Source organism: Phacochoerus africanus, chromosome 2 (genome assembly GCF_016906955.1).
Source record: "Phacochoerus africanus isolate WHEZ1 chromosome 2, ROS_Pafr_v1, whole genome shotgun sequence".
In the NCBI taxonomy this organism is placed as follows: Eukaryota; Metazoa; Chordata; class Mammalia; order Artiodactyla; family Suidae; genus Phacochoerus; species Phacochoerus africanus.
Window position 1 is genome coordinate 204,011,024 of NC_062545.1, and position 20,093 is coordinate 204,031,116.

At 37.6% G+C, this 20,093-nt stretch overlaps 1 protein-coding gene across 3 annotated transcripts in view; it reads right to left on the reverse strand.

The window, feature by feature from the left end:
• The window catches only part of FOCAD (focadhesin), a 312,911-nt gene that overhangs the window by 32,378 nt on the left and 260,440 nt on the right, over positions 1 to 20,093 (reverse strand). For all 3 annotated transcript variants that reach the window (XM_047767584.1, XM_047767582.1, XM_047767583.1), the window contains 7 exons: positions 18,996 to 19,143; positions 16,486 to 16,605; positions 14,933 to 15,055; positions 14,407 to 14,484; positions 13,660 to 13,731; positions 11,565 to 11,667; positions 9,599 to 9,679 (listed from right to left, as the gene is read on the reverse strand). In XM_047767584.1, coding sequence (XP_047623540.1) covers positions 9,599 to 9,679; positions 11,565 to 11,667; positions 13,660 to 13,731; positions 14,407 to 14,484; positions 14,933 to 15,055; positions 16,486 to 16,605; positions 18,996 to 19,143 — 725 coding nt within the window. The remainder of the gene's footprint in view (positions 1 to 9,598; positions 9,680 to 11,564; positions 11,668 to 13,659; positions 13,732 to 14,406; positions 14,485 to 14,932; positions 15,056 to 16,485; positions 16,606 to 18,995; positions 19,144 to 20,093) is intronic.

Consider the following 20,093-nt stretch of genomic DNA (forward strand, 5'->3'; position numbering starts at 1 on the left):
ATTAAGTTTTGGTGAGGATGTGGAGGAACTGCAATCTTTGTGTACTTCTGATGGGATTATAAAACAGAAAAACCATTATAGAAAAAAGTATGAGGGCTCCGCAAAAAAATTAAAAATAGACCTACTTTATGACCTAGCCATCTCACTTCCAAAAGAATTGAAAGCAAAGTTTCAAGAAGATACTTGTATGCCCATGTTCATAGCAGTACTAATCACAATAGCCAAGAGGTAGACGCAACCTGAATGTCCATTGATGGATAAACGGATAAATAAAATGTGATTACACAAAAGGCTATATAGTGTACGATTCCATTTAAATGAAACATGCAGAAAAGGCAAATCCATGGAGACAGAAAGCTGATTATTGGTTGCTAGGGGCCAGATGAATTGGGGACTGGAAGCAACTGCACACGGGGTACAAAGTTTCCTTGTGGGGTGATGAAAATGTTCTGGAACAAGATAGTGGTGATAGTTGCATATTGTGAATGTACTAAATGTTACTGAATTGTACACTTGAAAATGGTTAAAATAGCACATTCTAAGTTATGGGCACTTTATATCACCAAAAAAGCACTCAAAAGAACAGAAAGACATGAAGCAGTCTGGAGAAAAAGCAGAATCCATGAAAGAGATTGATACTATGCAGCCCTGGGTTTCCCAGAAATCTGAGGCCAGAAACTATTCCCAAGGAATCCATGCAGTAAATGTATTTACTTTGGAGTCACTTGAAATGAGTCACTGTTTTCTGTAATAAAAAGCATCCTAACATAATTTTTATCTATCTATTGCCCCTACCATCCTGCTTAAACTGCCTTACTAAGATTTCTACTTGCTATCTAAATGGCAAATTCAAGGACTTTTTTTTTTTTTCAGTCTTTCTTTCAATGCTTTTCCACCTGAGTCTCTCTGCCCAAGCTCATTTATTCATAGGTTCACAAACTACTCATGTGTCGATGAGAAAACCCCTACTTCTAATCCAAGCTTTCCTCAGATGTTTCAGACTCTTATTATCAGCATGTTTTCTTAAGCTAAGCCACCAACAAACCTCCTTCCTTACCTTTGCCTCTGCCAACCTGGGGAGGTAAAACTAGCCAGTGTGCCTTCCAAAGATGTTCTCCCCCCTCCAACAAACACTTTTTTTTTTTTTTTTTGCCTTTGGAAAATGTTAAAAGCTCAACACACCTGCCACTCTTCTAGGCTGCATTAACAGTAACTGAAGCTTTATTTCTATTCCACCTTGACTTGCAGTACTAGGAGTGCAGAAATATTATCAAGGAGTTAACCATTGCTATCCCAAGGAGAAGAATTTCTTTCCAAAAGGTAAATAGATTCATAAACTCGTTCACTCATTCAGCCATTAAGTGAGTATCTATTAGCTTCCAGGCACTGTTCCAGACAGTGCAGATAGTGTTGAACAGGGAAGAATACATCATTACGCTCATGGAGCTTACATTCTAGTGAGAGGACAAAGAGGCAAAGACCAGTAGTGATAAAAATAAAAATACTGTGACAGGAATCAACTGGTTAAGTACTCCCATAACTCTATACTGATCGTATCCATGTGGCAACTGCTCACACAAAAAAATTGACTGCGAATTGAAGTCTTTGATTTCATAAAACAATAGCAACAAAAATTTAAGCTTCACTTTTGGAGTCCTTTTGGCTCACGATTCATAGAAATAGCCTGATGACCTGGCAGACAGTATAGTAAATATCCGGGCATAGAATCACTCTTCTCTCCTATTAAGAACACAAATATAATTCTACATTGGAAATCATTCAACTCATAAGCAGATTCCTATTAAAATTTTTTTCTCAGATCAAGTGTTTTTGAGATCACCTAAAATTTTGTTCCAGTTCCTTTCACAGAATTCACTACAGAAATTTTGCAGTTTCCAGAAGGTCTAGAGAATCAGAAAAGACATTCAACCTGTCCTCCAACACCATGACCCAATTTGAAATATGACCATTTTCCAGACTTTTTATTGCTTAGACAATGAGCCTTCTCTTGATAGGACAATACAACTTTTGACAGTAACTGCACATTACTATCTACACACTGTACATGTTGCTTCTATACTCTTAATTGACCCAATATACAAGTAAGAGTCAGAAATAAGGAGAACTAGTAAAATGGAACACACGGGTGACAGTCAAGTTAAGTGATATAACGCAATACATTTTCCACTTCAAAAAAAAAAAAAAAGTGGAGAATTAGTACTGATGAGCACAACTTGAATCACACAATATTTTCCACTATATTTGTAGGGAACTAACTCTGACACTAAGTGGAATGAAAGAAATCATAGTAGCTGTTAGGAATGGAGAAAATACATGGCAGTTCCAAGCATTTGGGGGGAGGTATAGAGAGTGAGGGAGGCCTAAAATGGGAAAACAGAGTCACTTAGTTCCTTTCCTAGAGACTTTGAGCAATGGACACAAGGATCCAAATCTAGGAGTTCCTGCTATGGCGCAGCAGGTTAAAGGATCCAGCATTGTCTCTACAACAGCTGGGGTCACTGCTGAGGTGCAGGTTTGATCTCTAGCCCAGCACAGTTCGTTAAGGATCTGGCATTGCTGCAGCTGCTGCATAGGTCATCACTGTGTCAAAGATTCGATCCTTGGTGTGGGAACTTCCATATTTGAGCAAAAAAGAAAAAAAAAAAATCTAGGCAATGTGATTGACCAGTTCCCTTATTACAATGTTTTGCCTTTTAAACAAGTCTCTCAGATAAAAAGAAATACTGGAATGCTTTACAGACAATGGATTTGAAACTGAGAAGGCCTACGAATACTTGGTAAAAGGATCCAGATGTTTCAAAATCCAGATACAAAGTTGCTTTAAATCCCTCATACATTTGACAGCCTCAAAGAACCCTGATATAAATGGCATATCCGAACATAATGCATTACAACAGAACCCATTATCACACATACTTTGGCTACACAGAGGATCAGATCTCAGTGCTATAATGCATATGTGTAACTCCTATAGGAAAAGTCTGGCAATAAGTAGGCTAATAGCCTCTGGTGTGTCTATTCCCCACCACCAGCATTCTGTTGGCACACTATGGATATACCTTTAGCTTCTCCATCTTTAGCGTTGTTTAGAGGCAATGCATATCGTGTGTGTGTGTGTGTGTGTGTGTGTGTGTGTGTGTGTGTATGATTAAAGCAGATCAACAAATATTTGAAAACTATAACATACCAAGTACTCTGTACTAAACATTTAGGACAAAATACAGATGTTCTTCCTGCCCTTGAGGAAATTATAGTCTAATGGGAAAGAAAGATTTTAAACAAAGAATCACAAATAATTAGGCCAAAAATTACACATACATAAAGTACTATGAAAAACATAAAGGAAAGAATAGGAAATCTAAACTAATCTGGGAACATCAGGGAATCTTCCCTTGTCCCCCACTGAGGAAAGGATGTCTAAAACAAGATGGAAAAGATGAGTAGGATTTTTTCTAGACAAACACAGGTAGAGGTAATGAGAGCATGGCATATTGTGGACTAAGAGATGCTTAGCCCCTTGCCAGAAACTACTCCTCAATCAAGATAGTTGTTGAAGATGGTTCATGATTCTGATAGATCAGTCAGATATTAAGAGTTGGTAGGATGTTCTATCTTAAGACCAAATATTTCAATAACATCCAGAGTTATCAGAAGGAAAAACATCCCTGAACCTGTTAACACCAGGAAGGCTGACAAGCACAGTGGCTGCCTAGTGCTTGAGAGAGAGGAAGGCAGCCTGAGCAGGGCTGTGGCAAACATATTGAGAATAACGGGAGCCAGGTTTCTTACAGTGAGCAAAGAAAGTAACAAATAGGAAAAGGGAGAGCACATCCTATGCAGAAGGAACCCTGTGATGTTCAATTGGAGATATTGGTGTGAACTTGCAGTTTTCAATATATGTAGCTAGATGTACAAATAAATATAGATATATGGGAGTGAGAAAGCAAGAGCAAGAGAGAGAGAGAATTTCTGCTGGAAAGGACTGGCAGCAGTTGATTACCCCACCTGCAATGAAATACTCTGTACCTAGATTCTGGCTTCTAAATATCATTCTCCACTAAAAGAAACTTGAGTTACCTGGTTATTAAGGGCTGAGAATAACACAAGATGAACCTAGAGCATCTTTGTATGCCACAAAGAAAAGGAAGTATTCAAAGAATGTCATAAGGACACGAGAATCAACTTCAAGAGTCTCTTACTGATCTAATCCGGAACAATCTGAGGATAAAAATAATGAATATTTGAATAACAAAAAAATTAAATACAGCAGGAATTTAGTAGTCCATATTGTAAGGTAGGAAGGAAGAAAGAAAGGAAGGAAGGACGGAAGAAATGAGGAGGGAGAGAAGGAGCAGACAGCTTTTTCCTATAGCGGAATACTTACTAAAAAATGTAAATGAAATAATGAAATTTTAAGATTCATCTTTTGGCAGTCATCATAGTAATAATGAATTCAGAAAACATTAATGGATATCCAAACTAATGGGCCAAAATGAGAATGGGATACTCATAAAGTCTCAAAGTATCTTCATACAAAATATTTCTTGATGATAAAGAGGAGAAACTTTATACAGGAGAAACCTGGAAGCTATCACCTTATCCAAGTGATCAAGACAGACAACAGGTACACTCTACGGGATGCAGTGAGAAAAGCAGGGCTCCACATCTGTGACATTGCTGCCAAAGATGTTTGCCCTGACCCTCACATGAGGAACACCGGGCAAACCCAAATAGAAAAAATGCCCTATAATAATAACCGGATTCTGACCTTAAAATAAGTTTAAAGTCATAAAAGACAAAGAATGACTGAAATGAAACACTGTTCTGGATTGAGATGGACAGAAGAGATGACAAGTAAGCACAGAGTGACATTCTGGATTAAATTCTTGTTCTGCTAAAGACATCATTTGATTGTCAGTGAAACTTGAATAGAGTCCCTGGGTGAACAGACTATAGGCATTCTCTGGCTGTTTTCTTTTTTTTTTCTTTTTTTTTTTTTTTTTGGTAAGCATTAAATTATTTTAAAACAAAAAGTTAAAAAACTTTTTTTTTTGAAAGTCTAACATTTAATTTAAAAAAGAAACCATATCTCTAATAGTAAACACATACAAAAATCCTCATTCCTTCTGGCAATGAATGCAAATTAAAGTGGTCTTAAGGTATCATTTTACACCTGCGTGGCTTTTATTACAGTCATTTGTTTATCTATATGATGGTTTGCTTTGTAATATGATAACTAGAAAGGGTTTACTCTTTGTTTTCTAAGCACTGCTACATAAAGTGACTCATAAACTCATAATCCTTACAAAAACTCTAGAAAGAAGATTCGATTATTTTCTCCACTTTGCAGAAGCAATTGAGGCTTATAGACTTAAGCAGCTTGTCTAAAGAGACACAGCCAGTAAGCAGTCTAAGTGGGATACGAACCCAGGCAGTCTGGCTCCCATGCTTTTAAAGCTCTGCATATTCATACAGAGCTGTGGTACTAAAACCCAGGACAACCCTTTTGAGGAGGGTTGAGGCCATGCCATCCCCATAGTCATCAAATGCTCAGACCCTTGCCCACTAATAAACTTATCCTAAGGAAAGTAAAAGCAAAAGAGAGAAAGCTACACGCCTAATGATGTTCTCTATAATGGAAAAATTTTCAATGACTGATAGAGAATGGGTTAATTGTGATTTATCAACTTGATAGAATATTTTACCAGTCAGTTAAAAATAATAACTCTGGAGATACATGAAAAATAAAGCAATATTTATGATATAATATTAAGTTAAAAACACAAAGTATAAGTATACTGGGAAACATAAAAATTGTGTGTACATAAAAGCAACAAATTAAAAAGTAAAATTCAAAAACAATAATAGTTATTAGAAATCATGAGATAACTGATGACTTTTTTCCTTTCAAACATTTTTATGATGTTTACAACATATCCTATTAACAACTGTCTAGAAAGCGATGCAAGGACACTTTTCACACTTCCCAACCTTCCTTTTGCAGGAGATGGGTCATCATTATGTCCATTTACATGGAAATTTGTTAAAATTTAAAGAATACAATAAAACAGCATATGTTTTATGATTCAATATAATATAATACACACATTTAGAAGGACACATACTGGAGCATCTATCTATTGAGGCTATTTCTAGGTGGTGAGGTTATAGGAGATTCTTTTTTTCTTCTTTATATCATTTTTGAACTTAGTGTTGTATACATGTATTCATTTCCAACTTTAATTTTTTTATAGAATTGTATAGATAAACTATTACTAAATTAAAATACATTAAAATTACACATTTTGGCAACCAACTCCAGAATTTTATCACAAAAGTAGGACAGCTTTCTCATATTATTTATTCTACACTCAGAGATCACTAATTCTTCTCTTTTGGCTGGACTCATCAACAATTACATCTCATGCTAATAATCCAAAAATGATCAATTGAGAATATACCCATGTATAGTTTATGCACAAACTCAATATTTGCACACTCAAATACCTGACAAATGAATTCATATCAAGAAGGAAATGCCATTCATAATGACTTTATTACAGGATTTAAATATACTTTTCTCAAATAATACTTCTTATGGTAAATTTTAAAGCTTGATAGAAAAAAATAAAACTAGAAAGTCACTTTTCCAAGCAAGAGAATGGTAAGAAAAATAACCCTAAATTATTAGGTAGAAACAAGTAATGTTATCACCCAAAATCAATGATTACTTTTATTAAATACTTTAAATATGTGTTTTATAAAAAAAGTTGATGAAATCTGTATATGTTGTGAGGTTAAGAAAAAAGAAAGATCAGAAAGTAGGAAAAAGAATAAGTGAATAGAAAAGAAGCAAAAATAAAAGCTAAAATTTAGAGGACCTTAAGAGGAAAAAAAATTCCGTGATAGAAGAAATTAGATTCTAAGGAAAATTTAAGCCTAGCACAGCCAAGAAATATCCAGAGGAATAGATTATGACGATGACAAAGGTTACGGAACAATGTGTCTGCTAGAAGGTAGCCAGGGCTATTAGGGAAGAAAAGAAAATGTTATAAGGTATAGCAAAAAAAAAACAAAAAACCCAGTTTCATTCTAAACTATTAACGGATGTCTTTTTTTTTTTTTTTTTAAAGGATGTCTTTTAAAACTAGAAGGAATTTCATCTCTTGGGCATGGTTTTAAAATGTACGCCTGTATGATGGAATGGATGCTATGATCATCTGGTACATTCTAATCACATGAGTATTGAAATGAGTATCTAAAATGAGAAAAGCCCTAAACATTAGAAAGCAGATTAATAGATTCACTGTCTCAAATCTGATTGGCTAAAATTGAGACCATGATGTCCAATCTCAGCCAGGCCCAAGCATGGATCAGGGATAGCTCATCACGTTTTTTTTTTCTTCTCATGAGTTATTTGTTAAACAGCACACAGAGGCAATGAAGCCATGTCATCCCTAAAGTTCTCTCTCTTCCGCCTATGCCCAACATGATTTTTATTCTCTCAAGCCATTTCTTTCTCAAAAGAGCTCCCCAAAGTTGTCATCCTTCCTATCAGCAGCCCCACTGGGCTCGGGTGAGTGACATCCAGACATTTCAACTCAAAAGCTGCTTCAGAAGAGAGTTATTAAAATTCAAATGAGCTGGGCATATTGAAGAAGAAAACACTCGTTTGCATGCACACCTCCGCATTTGGCCATCCCATTTAGACCCAGAGAGCAGGGTCTGGTTTTGTTTTTGTAAATGGGCTTCTGAGGCGGAGGTCAGCCTCCCACGGCCTCCATTCCTTTGGGGTCATCATTAGTAATGGGTAAGGCTGAATAGATTCTCCTCTGAGTCTAGGCAGCAAACCTGACAAGAAGGCAGCCCTCTCCCACAACCTGAAAACGCCCCAAATCTGACTGGTAACATGGCATTTTTTAATACTTTGCTATTTGTTTTAAAATCGCTTTCAGGAAGGTTGTGTATGACATTTCTAATGTCAGTTCCACCTGATTTTTCAGCCTCAGAGCAGACTATTGTCTGTTGTGCCATGACTGTGTAATCATAAAAAAGGTTACATTTAATCTAACCCAGAATTTCCCACAAGATTCAGAGAAAATTCATTTCAGCCAAGAAATATGTACCTAGGGAGCCAAAAATGACAGGTTATTCACTAGAAAAGAAAAAGAGCTTATCTTTTATTTGGTCTTAAGAATTTTTATTTTATTTCTCATGGAAATATTTCACATTATCATCACTGAAAATTATGTAAGATACCAGTGAGCAAAGTAACAAAAAAAGAGCCATATATGTGTATATATATATATATTCCTAGAATTATTCTAGCCATGGAAATTTTAGTATGAATTCAATTTCTTACTAGAAGGCATCTCTGTTATGATATCTACTTTAAATAGACTTAATTTATGTTAACATAAACAATTAACTCCACATTATGTGTAATATATGACATGTTCATATATAAACATAGCTTATACAACAAAATTAACTTATGCCAATTTCTACTGAGGATATGTAAAAGCAAGTTATGCTAACAGTTAACCCTAGGACCATAACACAATTTCTAGATCCCTAGAAACAAAAGGAATTCATCTCCAAGCTATGAAAGTAATTTATAACCTGGAAGCTCCAGGGATTACCATACCCAGTGGGAAATTAGACAACAGAAATGACCTTTAATGTCCCTTCCAATGATATGATTTTATTCTTTTGTGACAGTCATTAATCAAACTTGCTTCCTCTGCATGTCTTCATTTTAATGTGCTTAAAAACTTTTTTTCCCTCTAAAATTGGGATGATCTTGTAATACAGGTACTAGCTTTGCCCAGACTGACATAATCAGCCCAGCAAAGAATGAACTAATAAACATCAAGGAAAGAACATTACATGATACTTGTTCCACAACACCTTCAGCTTGGGTACATTTTTTTTCCTCATAGCATGAAATGCTAGGTGTGTGTCATTAAAGAACATTTACTTAACAACGTCTATGGCATTGTTTTGGCTCCAGTTAAAAACAAAAGGCACTCAGTCTCTGTCTTTAGGTCGCCTGTGCTCTAACATTGTGGCAGCAACCAAGAATCACAAAAAGACCACTGTTGCTTAGAAAAAGAACACAAGTTAAAAGTAAGAACCAGAGCCAGTGATCCCAACACCACAGAGTGTTCTCAGGGGTTCAGGGAGGAGATATACTTCCAAATCTAGTCCTGGAAAACAAACTACACCAGTGTGTGTTTTCTTTTTTTTTTTTTAGGTCACACTCCCTTGAAATTGATCCAAAAAAAAAAAAAAGAGTAATGTGTGTTATACTTTCGAAATGGCCAAAAGGAAGATTAAGGTATTTACATGCCCTCTCAAGGTCAGATATGGAGATCCCAAGAGGCTACTCAGTGTATATGTTTATGTCCACTTAGTATAACTGGTTTCCTAGTCACCTCTACTGCAGAGATGATCTAGCAGAAGAAAATATTCACCCCTTTAGGTTTGTCTTGTTTAATTCTACAGAAGCCCGCTTAGGGTACATGAACTTAACATATATAAAGAATGATAGAGTTCAAGAAATGTGCTCACTTGCCTTTTTTTCCTCCTGTAATGAAGAAACCAATGGCTGCTCTAATAAAACTGCTTTCAGGCAAATAGCAATAGTCAGTAGGAACTGTGGAGACAGAAAATGATCAAATTAACCAGTGAACTTGGAGGGACTAATGAAGGAAAGATAATGATCTCATGCTGCCATATCAAACTAGAGACAAAGAGGAGATGTTTATGCCATTAATCTCAGAACAATACTCTGTGGTTGCAACTAATTCTATTAGATTAAGTGACTGGCCTTGAAGTAATCACTTAGGTTAGGCAAGCAAATCTAAAACAGTGGCAAATCCAGAGGAGGCTGAAAAACCAAAGAGGATGAAAATTTTTCTTAAGTGGTTAAAAAAAAATCTTTGCCCATCTGGGACATCAATAAGCCCAGATCCAGTGACCGTCTCGTGTCAGCCAGGAGTTTACTAGGCTTTGAGGCTGAGACCACCATTCTCTGGGCCATTTCAGTGTATCCTGAATCAGAAATATGAACCATGGACATACATCAATCAGTATTAATAGCAGCCAATCTCTCACTTCATAAGGCAGGGACCTCTATGTGACCAATACGTGCAAATAACCAGATGTGGCTGCTGACCTGGAACAGTGAAGCAGTGACATTTATGCTAGTTGAGTCTTGGGAGTTTCCTAGATTCTTTTCCTCCTAGTTGCCCATAATTGTTTCACGAGATGGTTTTTGCTGGGATAAATGGCTCAACTGGAAAATTCCATCAGAAACAAGTAGCTGTACTTTTCCAGATTTTGCTCCAAAGAACCTGGGTGTTAAGATGATTCACTACAATCTGCCTTGAGTATATGTGGGCCAGACCATGTACCCCATAGTACAATAACTAAAAGCCTATGTAAAAAAGCATAGGCTTTTAATTTATTGTACTATGGGGTACATGGAAAAGCAAAAGCCTGATATAAATGTGCTATTTTTTACTGGGACATTATGAGAGCACTGACCTTCAAAATTAGCTTTACCAAGGGTTTCCAAGTGACTAGATTTTTTTTTTATTTTTTCCAATTTTATTATGATAGCATCCAGTTGTCTTTAGTTCATTATGGAGAGAATGCTGTGGAACAATGTCCTACTTCTACAGCTAAGGAGAGATTGGAAGTGAGGGAAATAGTAATTATAGTGGCCCACACTCATGGCAATGCTGTCCATAGACTACCTGTCAGGGGATATGTGAAACTAGGTTTTAATGAGGAATCTTTGGTACTTAAACCTCTCTGGCCTGGGTCCAAAAGAGCCAGTGGTCAAAATTCTCTAAAGAGCAAGGAACAGATATAGGTCCCAGTGCATTACAATGATGCTTTCCCTAGAAAATTTCCAAGTACAAATGTAAATTAAGCACTTGGGAATTGCAAATATTTTTATTGTTTTTATTAAAAAGCTAGAAATAGAAAAAGCCTTGTTACATGAAGACCTAGGACTTTAATTCTAAGGCCAAGGAGATACGCATTTTTAAAAATACTTACCCAATGACTTTTTTCAAAAGCAGGGGCCAGAAGGACTCCAGCTATACATGAAGAGTCTTTTAGTGAAATATGAATATACTAACCATGCTTACATCTAGTAAAATAAAAGGAATTCTGTTCCAAGATTCAAGGATATAATTCCTAGTTTCTGGATTTCTCACTAAATTTGTATGCAAATCATGCAATCTTTCTGAGTCTCAGGTTCTTCATTTGTGAAATACGGAGTTAGACTCAGTGTTTACACTGCTCGCTAAGGAAGGCAGAGAGGAAGAGTGAAAAAACCATGGGCTTTGGTAAACCCTGTGTTTACCACTTACTGCTGTGACCCTGGGAAAGTCAGGAGGCTTCTCCATAGCCCATTTTCCTCTGACGTCAAACAGGGATGGCTGGAGAACTAACACCCTTAATTAGCACGTAGCCCCGTATCAGCAATCCCACCTCCTGGCTCCTGGGTTCTATGAGTCCAATCTTACCTGAGGTTCTACTTTGATTTGAAGACAGAGTAGACAGATGAAGATGTCCTAGAAGCCAGATTGCATTTGACTGAAGACCAATCACCCCAGACACACTGATGACCTATGGATGAAATGTAACAGTTCAACGATGGGGCAAGATAAAAATTCCATTCAATAAAGGGCCACTGACAGGAGGTCACTAGTTTTGTATGAGGTGGTAGCTTGGCTGGTAAGGGAAGTTCTATGACAAGATGTACTAGCACCTGTTTAGTAAACTAAATGTGGGACACAGAGGTGATCAACAAGCATTGCTGAATGAATGAATGAGTCATGATAGAAGGTACTAGTGGCTTCACTGAGACTGGTCTAAATGAATTTTCAAAAAATGGGAAAAGAGTAAAAAGAGCTGATAGTTGCTTAAGACTAAAATACCTTTAAAAGCAGGAGGAGATACTATTTTGCTCTTTAAATAATGCTCTATCACTGTGTTATTATTCATAATAGGATTTAAAATTTTTTTTATTTAAAAATTTTTATTAAAGTATAGTTGAGTTAGTTTCAGGTGTACAGCAAAGTGATTCAATTATACATAAATCCATTCTTTTTCATATTCCTTCCCCATATAGGTTATCAGAGAATGCCGAGTAGAGTTCCTTGTGCTTATACTGTAGGTTCTTGTTGATCATAATACGTGTTTTTGTTTTTGTCTTTTTGCCTTTTCTAGGGCCGCTTCCTGCGGCACATGGAGGTTCCCAGGCTAGGGGTCTAATTGGAGCTGTAGCCACCGGCCTACGCCAGAGCCACAGTAACACGAGATCCAAGCCGAGTCTGTGACCTACACCACAGCTCACGGCAACGCCAGATCATTAACCCACTGAGCAAGGGCAGGGATCGAACCCGCAACTTCATAGTTCCTAATTGAATTCGTTAACCACTGCGCCACGACGGGAACTCCATAATATGTTTTAAATAATTATTTTCATTTATAGATTTTTCCTCAAGTTATAACAACTCAAGTTTCAGTACAATTTTTTGAGACTATTCATATTCATTCATACAAAAGAGTTTCTTCTCTTCAGAGATTTATGTTTGCTTTTAAAAGCATGAAATCGCTACAACTTCTTTATGTGCTGAGTATTATAACCAGCTATACTCTGCAAGAATGAAAACAAGTATGCCAAGTGAAAAGCCCAGGATACAAAGTTCTACATCTGATGGAGTCCCATTGTGGCTCAGTGGTAATGAACCCTACTAGCATCCATGAGGATGCGAGTTCGATCCCGGGCCCTGCTCTATGGGTTAAGGATCCAGTGTTGCATAAGCTGTGGTGTAGGTCGCAGACGCAGCTCAGAACCCACGTCACTGTGGCTGCAGCTATAGCTCTGATTCTACTCCTAGCCTGGGAAACTCCATATGCCATGGGTGCGGCCCTAAAAGACAAAAACAAAAACAAAAACCCCACAAAAAAACCCCTGCAAAGTTCTACATATGGTAAGAATACAACTATGCAGAGAAAAGAAGAATGACTGAAAAGAAATATGACCAAATCTTAGTAACAGTTGCTTCAGGTTGGGAGGACCATCTGTGATATTTTTTTCAGCTTCTTTCATTCTGTACTTTTAAGTTTATACAATAAATGTCATAATTTTTTAAAAATAAAAAAACCCCAAATGTAAAATCATTTCTCAGCAGATGAACATATTTATTCTTTAATCAAGGATAATGCTGACAATAATTTTCCCAACTTTTTTACAAGTGACATCTGAACTGGTGTCTGTTGACCACTCTGCTTAGGTACCTGCTCTGCCCTTTGATTGCCTTCCATTTTTCCTTATCCTGAGGGAAGGGTCAGGTTTTAATTTTTAAGGAAAACTGATGTCCACTTAGATTAACTCAAAAAATTGCCAGCTTTCCTTTTTCCAGAGGTGGCTTATGTATGTCAGCTAATGCCAGGCCATGATCCATTCTTGAATGTCCCTTGAACTCACCGTGAATAACTAGAGCTGTTCCTACTTTCTAAATAAAGCAGTTTGTATCATGAAAGAGAAAAAAAAAAAAAGAGAGAGAGAGAACAAAGGGGAGTATCTTAAGGGTTTTAAATCCTTCTTCTCACCTGAGTTAAAGTTCTAATGACTTCATTAAGTCTGCCTTGAAAATGAGAGGACTGGGTGGCTTCTGACTTCAGCTGAAAGAAAAAGGAGAAATACCCACCCCACATGCCCCCAAAAGTAAATAATGATATTCCCAGTGTATGGGCTGTCATTGCTCATAGCTATCATAACCTATGGAATAATTTATGATTACGTCCTTGTATTTCAAAAACAAAAGCTATGAGAGCTCCTTGAGGGCAGGGCCTTATTTAATCACTGACTTCCCAGAAACAGTTCAGTGTGGCATGTAGCAGTCACTTAATAAACTTGTACTGTATAAAGGAACCCCTTAGAAGCACTTATAAATTTACACATACACATAAAGCATTTTAAAATTTATACATACTAGAAAGCCTTTTAAAGTGAAAACATAATTATATATATTTAAACCTAAATGTTACAGATGCAAAATGGAATTTCTTATGAATTTTTGAAATTTCTTATGATCTAATATCACTTTTCTCAGGCAGAGAACTTTGTGGAAAGTATGTAAGTTGACTAGGTTTAATTCCTACAAGCCAAATAAAATATGGAACAAATCTCTGTAGAAAGAATTCTTGGCCAAGAGCAAATTTCAACATATAAAGGCACTAGAAAGCCCAGTGTAACCATTATCATGAACACACACTGAGATATTGGGTGTTCTCTCCTTGCTGTAACTATGTACGCATTTAGGTTTCTTCTTCCACCATCACCACCCCCTTTTTTACCTGCATTACATCCCCTTCAGAGCCTACCAAGGCCACCATGCCATGAAGAGCTGCCAAACAAAGCATTGTGGGAGCGCCCTGAAAACAAAGCATCAGAATATGTCATGAGGGAAACAGCCCTTGGGTTTGAATTTAATAAAAATTACACTGTAGTGAAACAAATGGTGAAAATGGTACTAAATCTGTAGGGTTAACACAAACTGTGTCACTGAACCAAGAATGGAAGCCAACTTGAACAACATAACAGGTTACAGTTGTGAGATCATAGGTGGTTTTATCATTTTTCAAAACCACAATGTCGTTTTAAAATTAAAACACTGACAAAACAGCGAGTTAAATAAAACTATAATGGTTAACAGGATGGATCATTTATAAGGCACTAAAAGTACATGTGTCTCTTTCATTGGAAATTACCTATTCTTTTATGGTTAAGCTATATATTTTGGCAGCACCTATAAATGGTCCAATAAAGTAGTTCTTTTTCCTTTATAAAAATATAAAATAACATGCAGGAGGTGCCTTCTACCTGTGTTAGGACAATTTTGATCCAGGCAGGGAGAAGTCTGCTGCCCAAGTCTTCAGCTTTTCCATGTCCGCATACAGACAAGCCATGAACTACATTTCCTAATGCCAGAGCAAAACCTGAAGTCTGTTAGAAATAAATTTTTTAAAGAGGTGAGAAAAAGAACAGCATAGATTAGGAATGTTCACATACAACATCACAAGCACTTCCAGGGGCTCCCTTTCCTACAGACACATTCTATTGGCATCTGAAAATCAGAGTTTTGCAGATTTTTAAAATCTAGACTGGTTTGCAATAAAAACTGCAGTCTAATTGTAAGGAATTTAGCTTCAGTAAGTGGATTATTTTAGGAAAAGAATAATGCATTATTGATTGACTTGGTCAAACAATCCAAATTCTAAGAAGTTAGGGTAAAAATACCAAGGTAAATCACCCAAGTCCAGTCAACTCCCAGTGGAGGAGACAATGTCCTATAAAGAACACAGCATACATAAACTTCTACATTTTTGTGTTTGCAGAATCTTTTCTGAATGTAAGTGAGCAGGCATATAATCATTAAATAGTAACAATACAATATAACATAAGCTTAAAACCTGAACTGAATCCTGCAATAACCCACTATGGCTAATATCAAGACTCTAGGGAAATCTAAAAACCAAACACTCAAGCAAACAAAATACAAATGAGAAATTTCTGGAGCAGTTGTAATTTTCAATTTTTAAAAGTTATGGTAAAATACACTTAATACAAAATTTACCATCTTAACCATTTTTAAGGGTGCAGTTCAGTGGTACAAAGTACATTCATATTACTGTGCAACCATCGCTAACTACCACCTATCTCTAACTCTCTTCATCTTACAAAACTGAAATTCTGTGCCCATTAAACAATAACTTGCCATTCCTCCTCCCTCAGCCCCTGGCAACCACCATTCTGCTTTCTGTCTCCATGCTTTTGACTACTCTAAGTACCTTATATAAGCAGAATCATACTGGGCTTTTTTGTGTGTGATGAGCCTATTTCACTTAGCACAATGTCCTTGAGGACATGTTATAGCAAATGTCAGAATTTCCTTCCTTTTTAAGGTTGACTGATATTTCAGAGGGAACAATTTAAGGGTATTTCATTTAATTTGTAACTATCTATCTTTTCCTATATATATAGTCATGAGTGGATTCTGTCTTGAATTTGCTAAGGTTTGACTTTATCAGATTATATATTCATATCTTAACAAATTTTTGTCTTTAGCTTTATGAGATATTCTCATATACCTTAGTCACCTTTTTGTGTGTGTGATTTTATAAATACAGAGCAATAATTGGCGGGAAAGAAAAGACTTTCATAATCAGACCAAACAAACAAGCAAAGATGTCTATAATGGATAAAGAGAGAAAAAGATGTCTGTGGCTATGGCTGTAGGACAAGAAAAGAGTTAGCAGGTCCTCAGTTCTGAGCACAAAACGCATCTCATTAGAGTCTATTTTAGAGTAAATCAGAATTAGGACTTAATGGTAGCCTGAAACCCCCAGAGGAATAACCAGGACATGCATTCCAACCTGTTGGTTGTTCTCCACTAACAGTCGAAGCTTGTTCATAATATCTTCAGCCTCCACAGACTCAATAATTCCGGCACTGAATGCGGATGTACATACACAGCTCAGGGTATAGGCAAGGACCTGAGAAGAAAAGACAGCAGAAAAATGTTTCTTCGTGAATGAAAATAAAAGAGCACAGTTTAGGAGACATGAATATTTTGTCAAACTTACCCCAGGACAAGGACTGCATTCAAATATACCCACAACAGGGAGTTCCCCTTGTGGCACAGTGGAATCGAATCCAACTAGTATCCATGAGGATTCGGGTTTGATCCCTGGCCTTGCTCAGTAGGTTAAGGATCCCGTGTTGCTGTGCTGTGGTGTAGGCCAGCAGCTATAGCTCTGACCCCTAGCCTGGGAACCTCCATATGCCACAGGTACAGCCCTAAAAAGCAAAAAACAAAACAAAACAAATATACCTACCACAGACCAGGCATTGTTATGCTACCTAACTTACATTCTATTTCATTACGATATTATGGGGTGGGTGCCATTATACTTAGTTTATGGATAAAACTTTGCGACTCAATTATACATAGCTAGTTAAGTGCTGGAGGCAAGATTCAAACCCAAGTCTTTGGACTTTACATCAAAAAGTTTCCTTAATGGTAGAAGCAGACTTTCATCACCAGTGGATACTACTAATGGCCATGTGCTCTGACCCAAGGCCAAACAAGAGAGGAAATTCAAAGAAGTGAAACACTGCAACATTAAGATTCCCTAGTAGAAGTAGTGGAACATAATGAACATGGAATACGGGTTTTAAAGTCAGATACATTATATGAAACAGATAATATACTACTTACTTCACAGCACTGGTGGGATTTTTTTGTTTTTTTTTTTATGACATGGTTCCTTTTTTTTTTCTTTTGACAGCAGTACCTATAGCATGTGGAAGTTCCCAGGCTAGGGATTAAATCGAAGCTATAGCTGCTGGCCCACGCCATAGCCATGGCAACACCAGATCTGAGCTGGATCTATGCCACAGCTTGTAGCAATGCCAGATCCTTAACCCACTGAGGGAGACCAAGGATTGAACCCTCATCCTCACTGACACTGTGGCAGGGTCTTAACCCACTGAGCCACAATGGGAACTCCCACTGATGTGATTTTTAAAAAGCAACCAGATAGATAAATAAATGAATGAGTGAACAAATTATAAATTTAAAAAAATGTTGGGAGCAGAAACAGAATACTAAAGTGTCTATCCCAAATTGACTGTTGGCTGGCTAAGTAACCTTAAGCAAGTTACTCCATCTATTTAAGCTTCAATTTCTCCAAATCAAGGTTAATCACCCTTCCCTGCTACTCTGCATTTTCCTGATGGATCCTTCCCTTACAAAGACATTGTTAAGACAAAATAGAAATAGTCAACTGCTAACACTAATACAGGATGAAAAAAAGAGGCTGTTTCAAAGGTAGAAATTGGATAGCAAAGATCAGAGGGGAGAAAAAAACGAAAACTGCTTGCTCAGGAGCTTCTAAATCAAGACAGACAGATGCATCAGTTATAAAAACCTTGCTGTCATTTATTAATCAAATTGCTCCTCTCGGATACAACATTTCTATTCTGGCTTAACAACAACAAAAAAATATGTACTTTCAAATTGTGCTCTGCACTGCTTTAAAAATGGAAATGTGGTGCTTGTCTTAGAACAAAACTTCAACCCTCTGTGCCCCAAAGAAATTCTCTGATTCGACAAGTCCTATTGCTGAAAGCAGAAGAGCCAAGCAGGAAAACACAGCAGCCATTATGCACTCATCAATAGCTCATGGGCAGGCGGAGGGAAAATAGGATCTGCTCTAATGAGAGGGAGAAGCTGGCCAGGCCAAGAGGTCGTTCCAGGCTCCTCCCAAAGAGAAGAGCCCAGGCAGGCAGCGCAGCTTCACCTGGGCCAGAGAGACCCATGCCCCAGACGTCCTGCTCCATGCAGTCAACACACAGACCAGGACACAGGAGCTGTAATTATGCATATTTCTGCACCATCACAGAAAAATATTTCCATTAAGTGTGGTAAAGGGAATTTCTGCAATAATTTTTCATGCTAGCTGACATTAAAAAAAAAAAAAAGACCTTTTCGATCCACGGTTTCTTAAGCTTCGTCCTGTCCATTTCTTAAAGTTATATTTGGCTTAGCCTAATTCTAAAAATCTCCATTTAACCTTCCCCCCAGAAATTGCGCCTGCTCTTAGAAACTGCCTTCCAGTGATGCTGAGTTAGGTTTTTGTATTCACTAAAGGCTCTTATCTTATATGCCACATTTAAGTCTGAGCTGATTTAAGCAGCTACACTATTTGAAAACCTTATGATCTAATATAGGTTGTTTGCCACTCAGATTTTCTCCTTAGCCCAGCTAAAATTGAGGAAGAATTTAATTTCAGGGTTGCCAAAAGATGAGAGACAGATAACAAGCAGCAACAGGAAAACAGAAGGCAGCAGAGGGAAGATCACTGGAACCTTTGTGTCCTACCTCCTGAAACGTTCTGCTCTGGCTTCCGCTGTCATCAAGGTAGGCAGAGAGCTTCCGGAGGGAGGCTGCCACATGGACTCGAGACTCTGTTTGGCTGCTGTGGCTCATGAGGGATAGGACGAGTCCAACTCCCAGGATACAGCCCGTGCTTGGATACAAAAAAAGAGGAGTGAAAACCACAAGAAATCCATACCATTGCTCTTCCCTTAGCATGGGAGTTAGCAGAGCTCTACAGTTTGAGGTGAGATGACTGGATCCTAATTCTGATGCCTGGCAGACAAGTGTATCCCATGAGCCCCCACAAGCACATACATACCTTCCATCAAAAGTAAACCTTTAGGAGTTCCCGTTGTGGCTCCACAGGTTAAGAACCTGACTAGTATCCATGAGGATGCGGGTTTGATCCCTGGCCTTGCTCAGTGGCTCAAATCTGATGGTGCTGTGGCTGTGGTGTAGGCCGGCAGCATAGCTCCAATTTGACCTAGCCTGGGAACTTACATATGCTGTGGGTGCGGCCCCAAAAGGGGGAAAAAAAAGGAAGACTTTATGTCAAAACAGAAGTCCGCTGTGTACCCACTGAAGGAAAACAAACAAATTTATGAAATAGTTTGACTTAAACTCTGTAGTGAGAAGGCCTTAGAAAGTAGTCAAACCAGTTCTATCTCTGCACTGGAAGAAATGCTGCTGTCTTCTCTCCACTGTGCTCCTCCCCCTACAACCGTGTTGCCTGCACTATGATTAACTGCAGAAGGAGAGAAAAGCCTCAATTTCAGCATATGAGCTGAGGACATTTGACTAATAACTCAGGCGGGGGTGGGCAAATAAATGCAAGGCATGATTATGAAGTACTGCTAAGTGCTTCATGTTTCCTAGTCAACTTCAACAAGTGGAATTTCTTTCTCAAAGAAACTGTGTATTTGTGTGTGCACAATGACATTAATCCTCTTCTCCCCTCTGATCCCTCTGAGTACCACTGGGTCAGAAGAGAAAATGGACAAATGACAGGCTTGTCAAAAGTTACCCCATGTGACAATTCAATTGGAATCTTGGGCTTTGTGCCTCAATTCTCCTGAAAGAATACCTATCCATTTAAAGAAA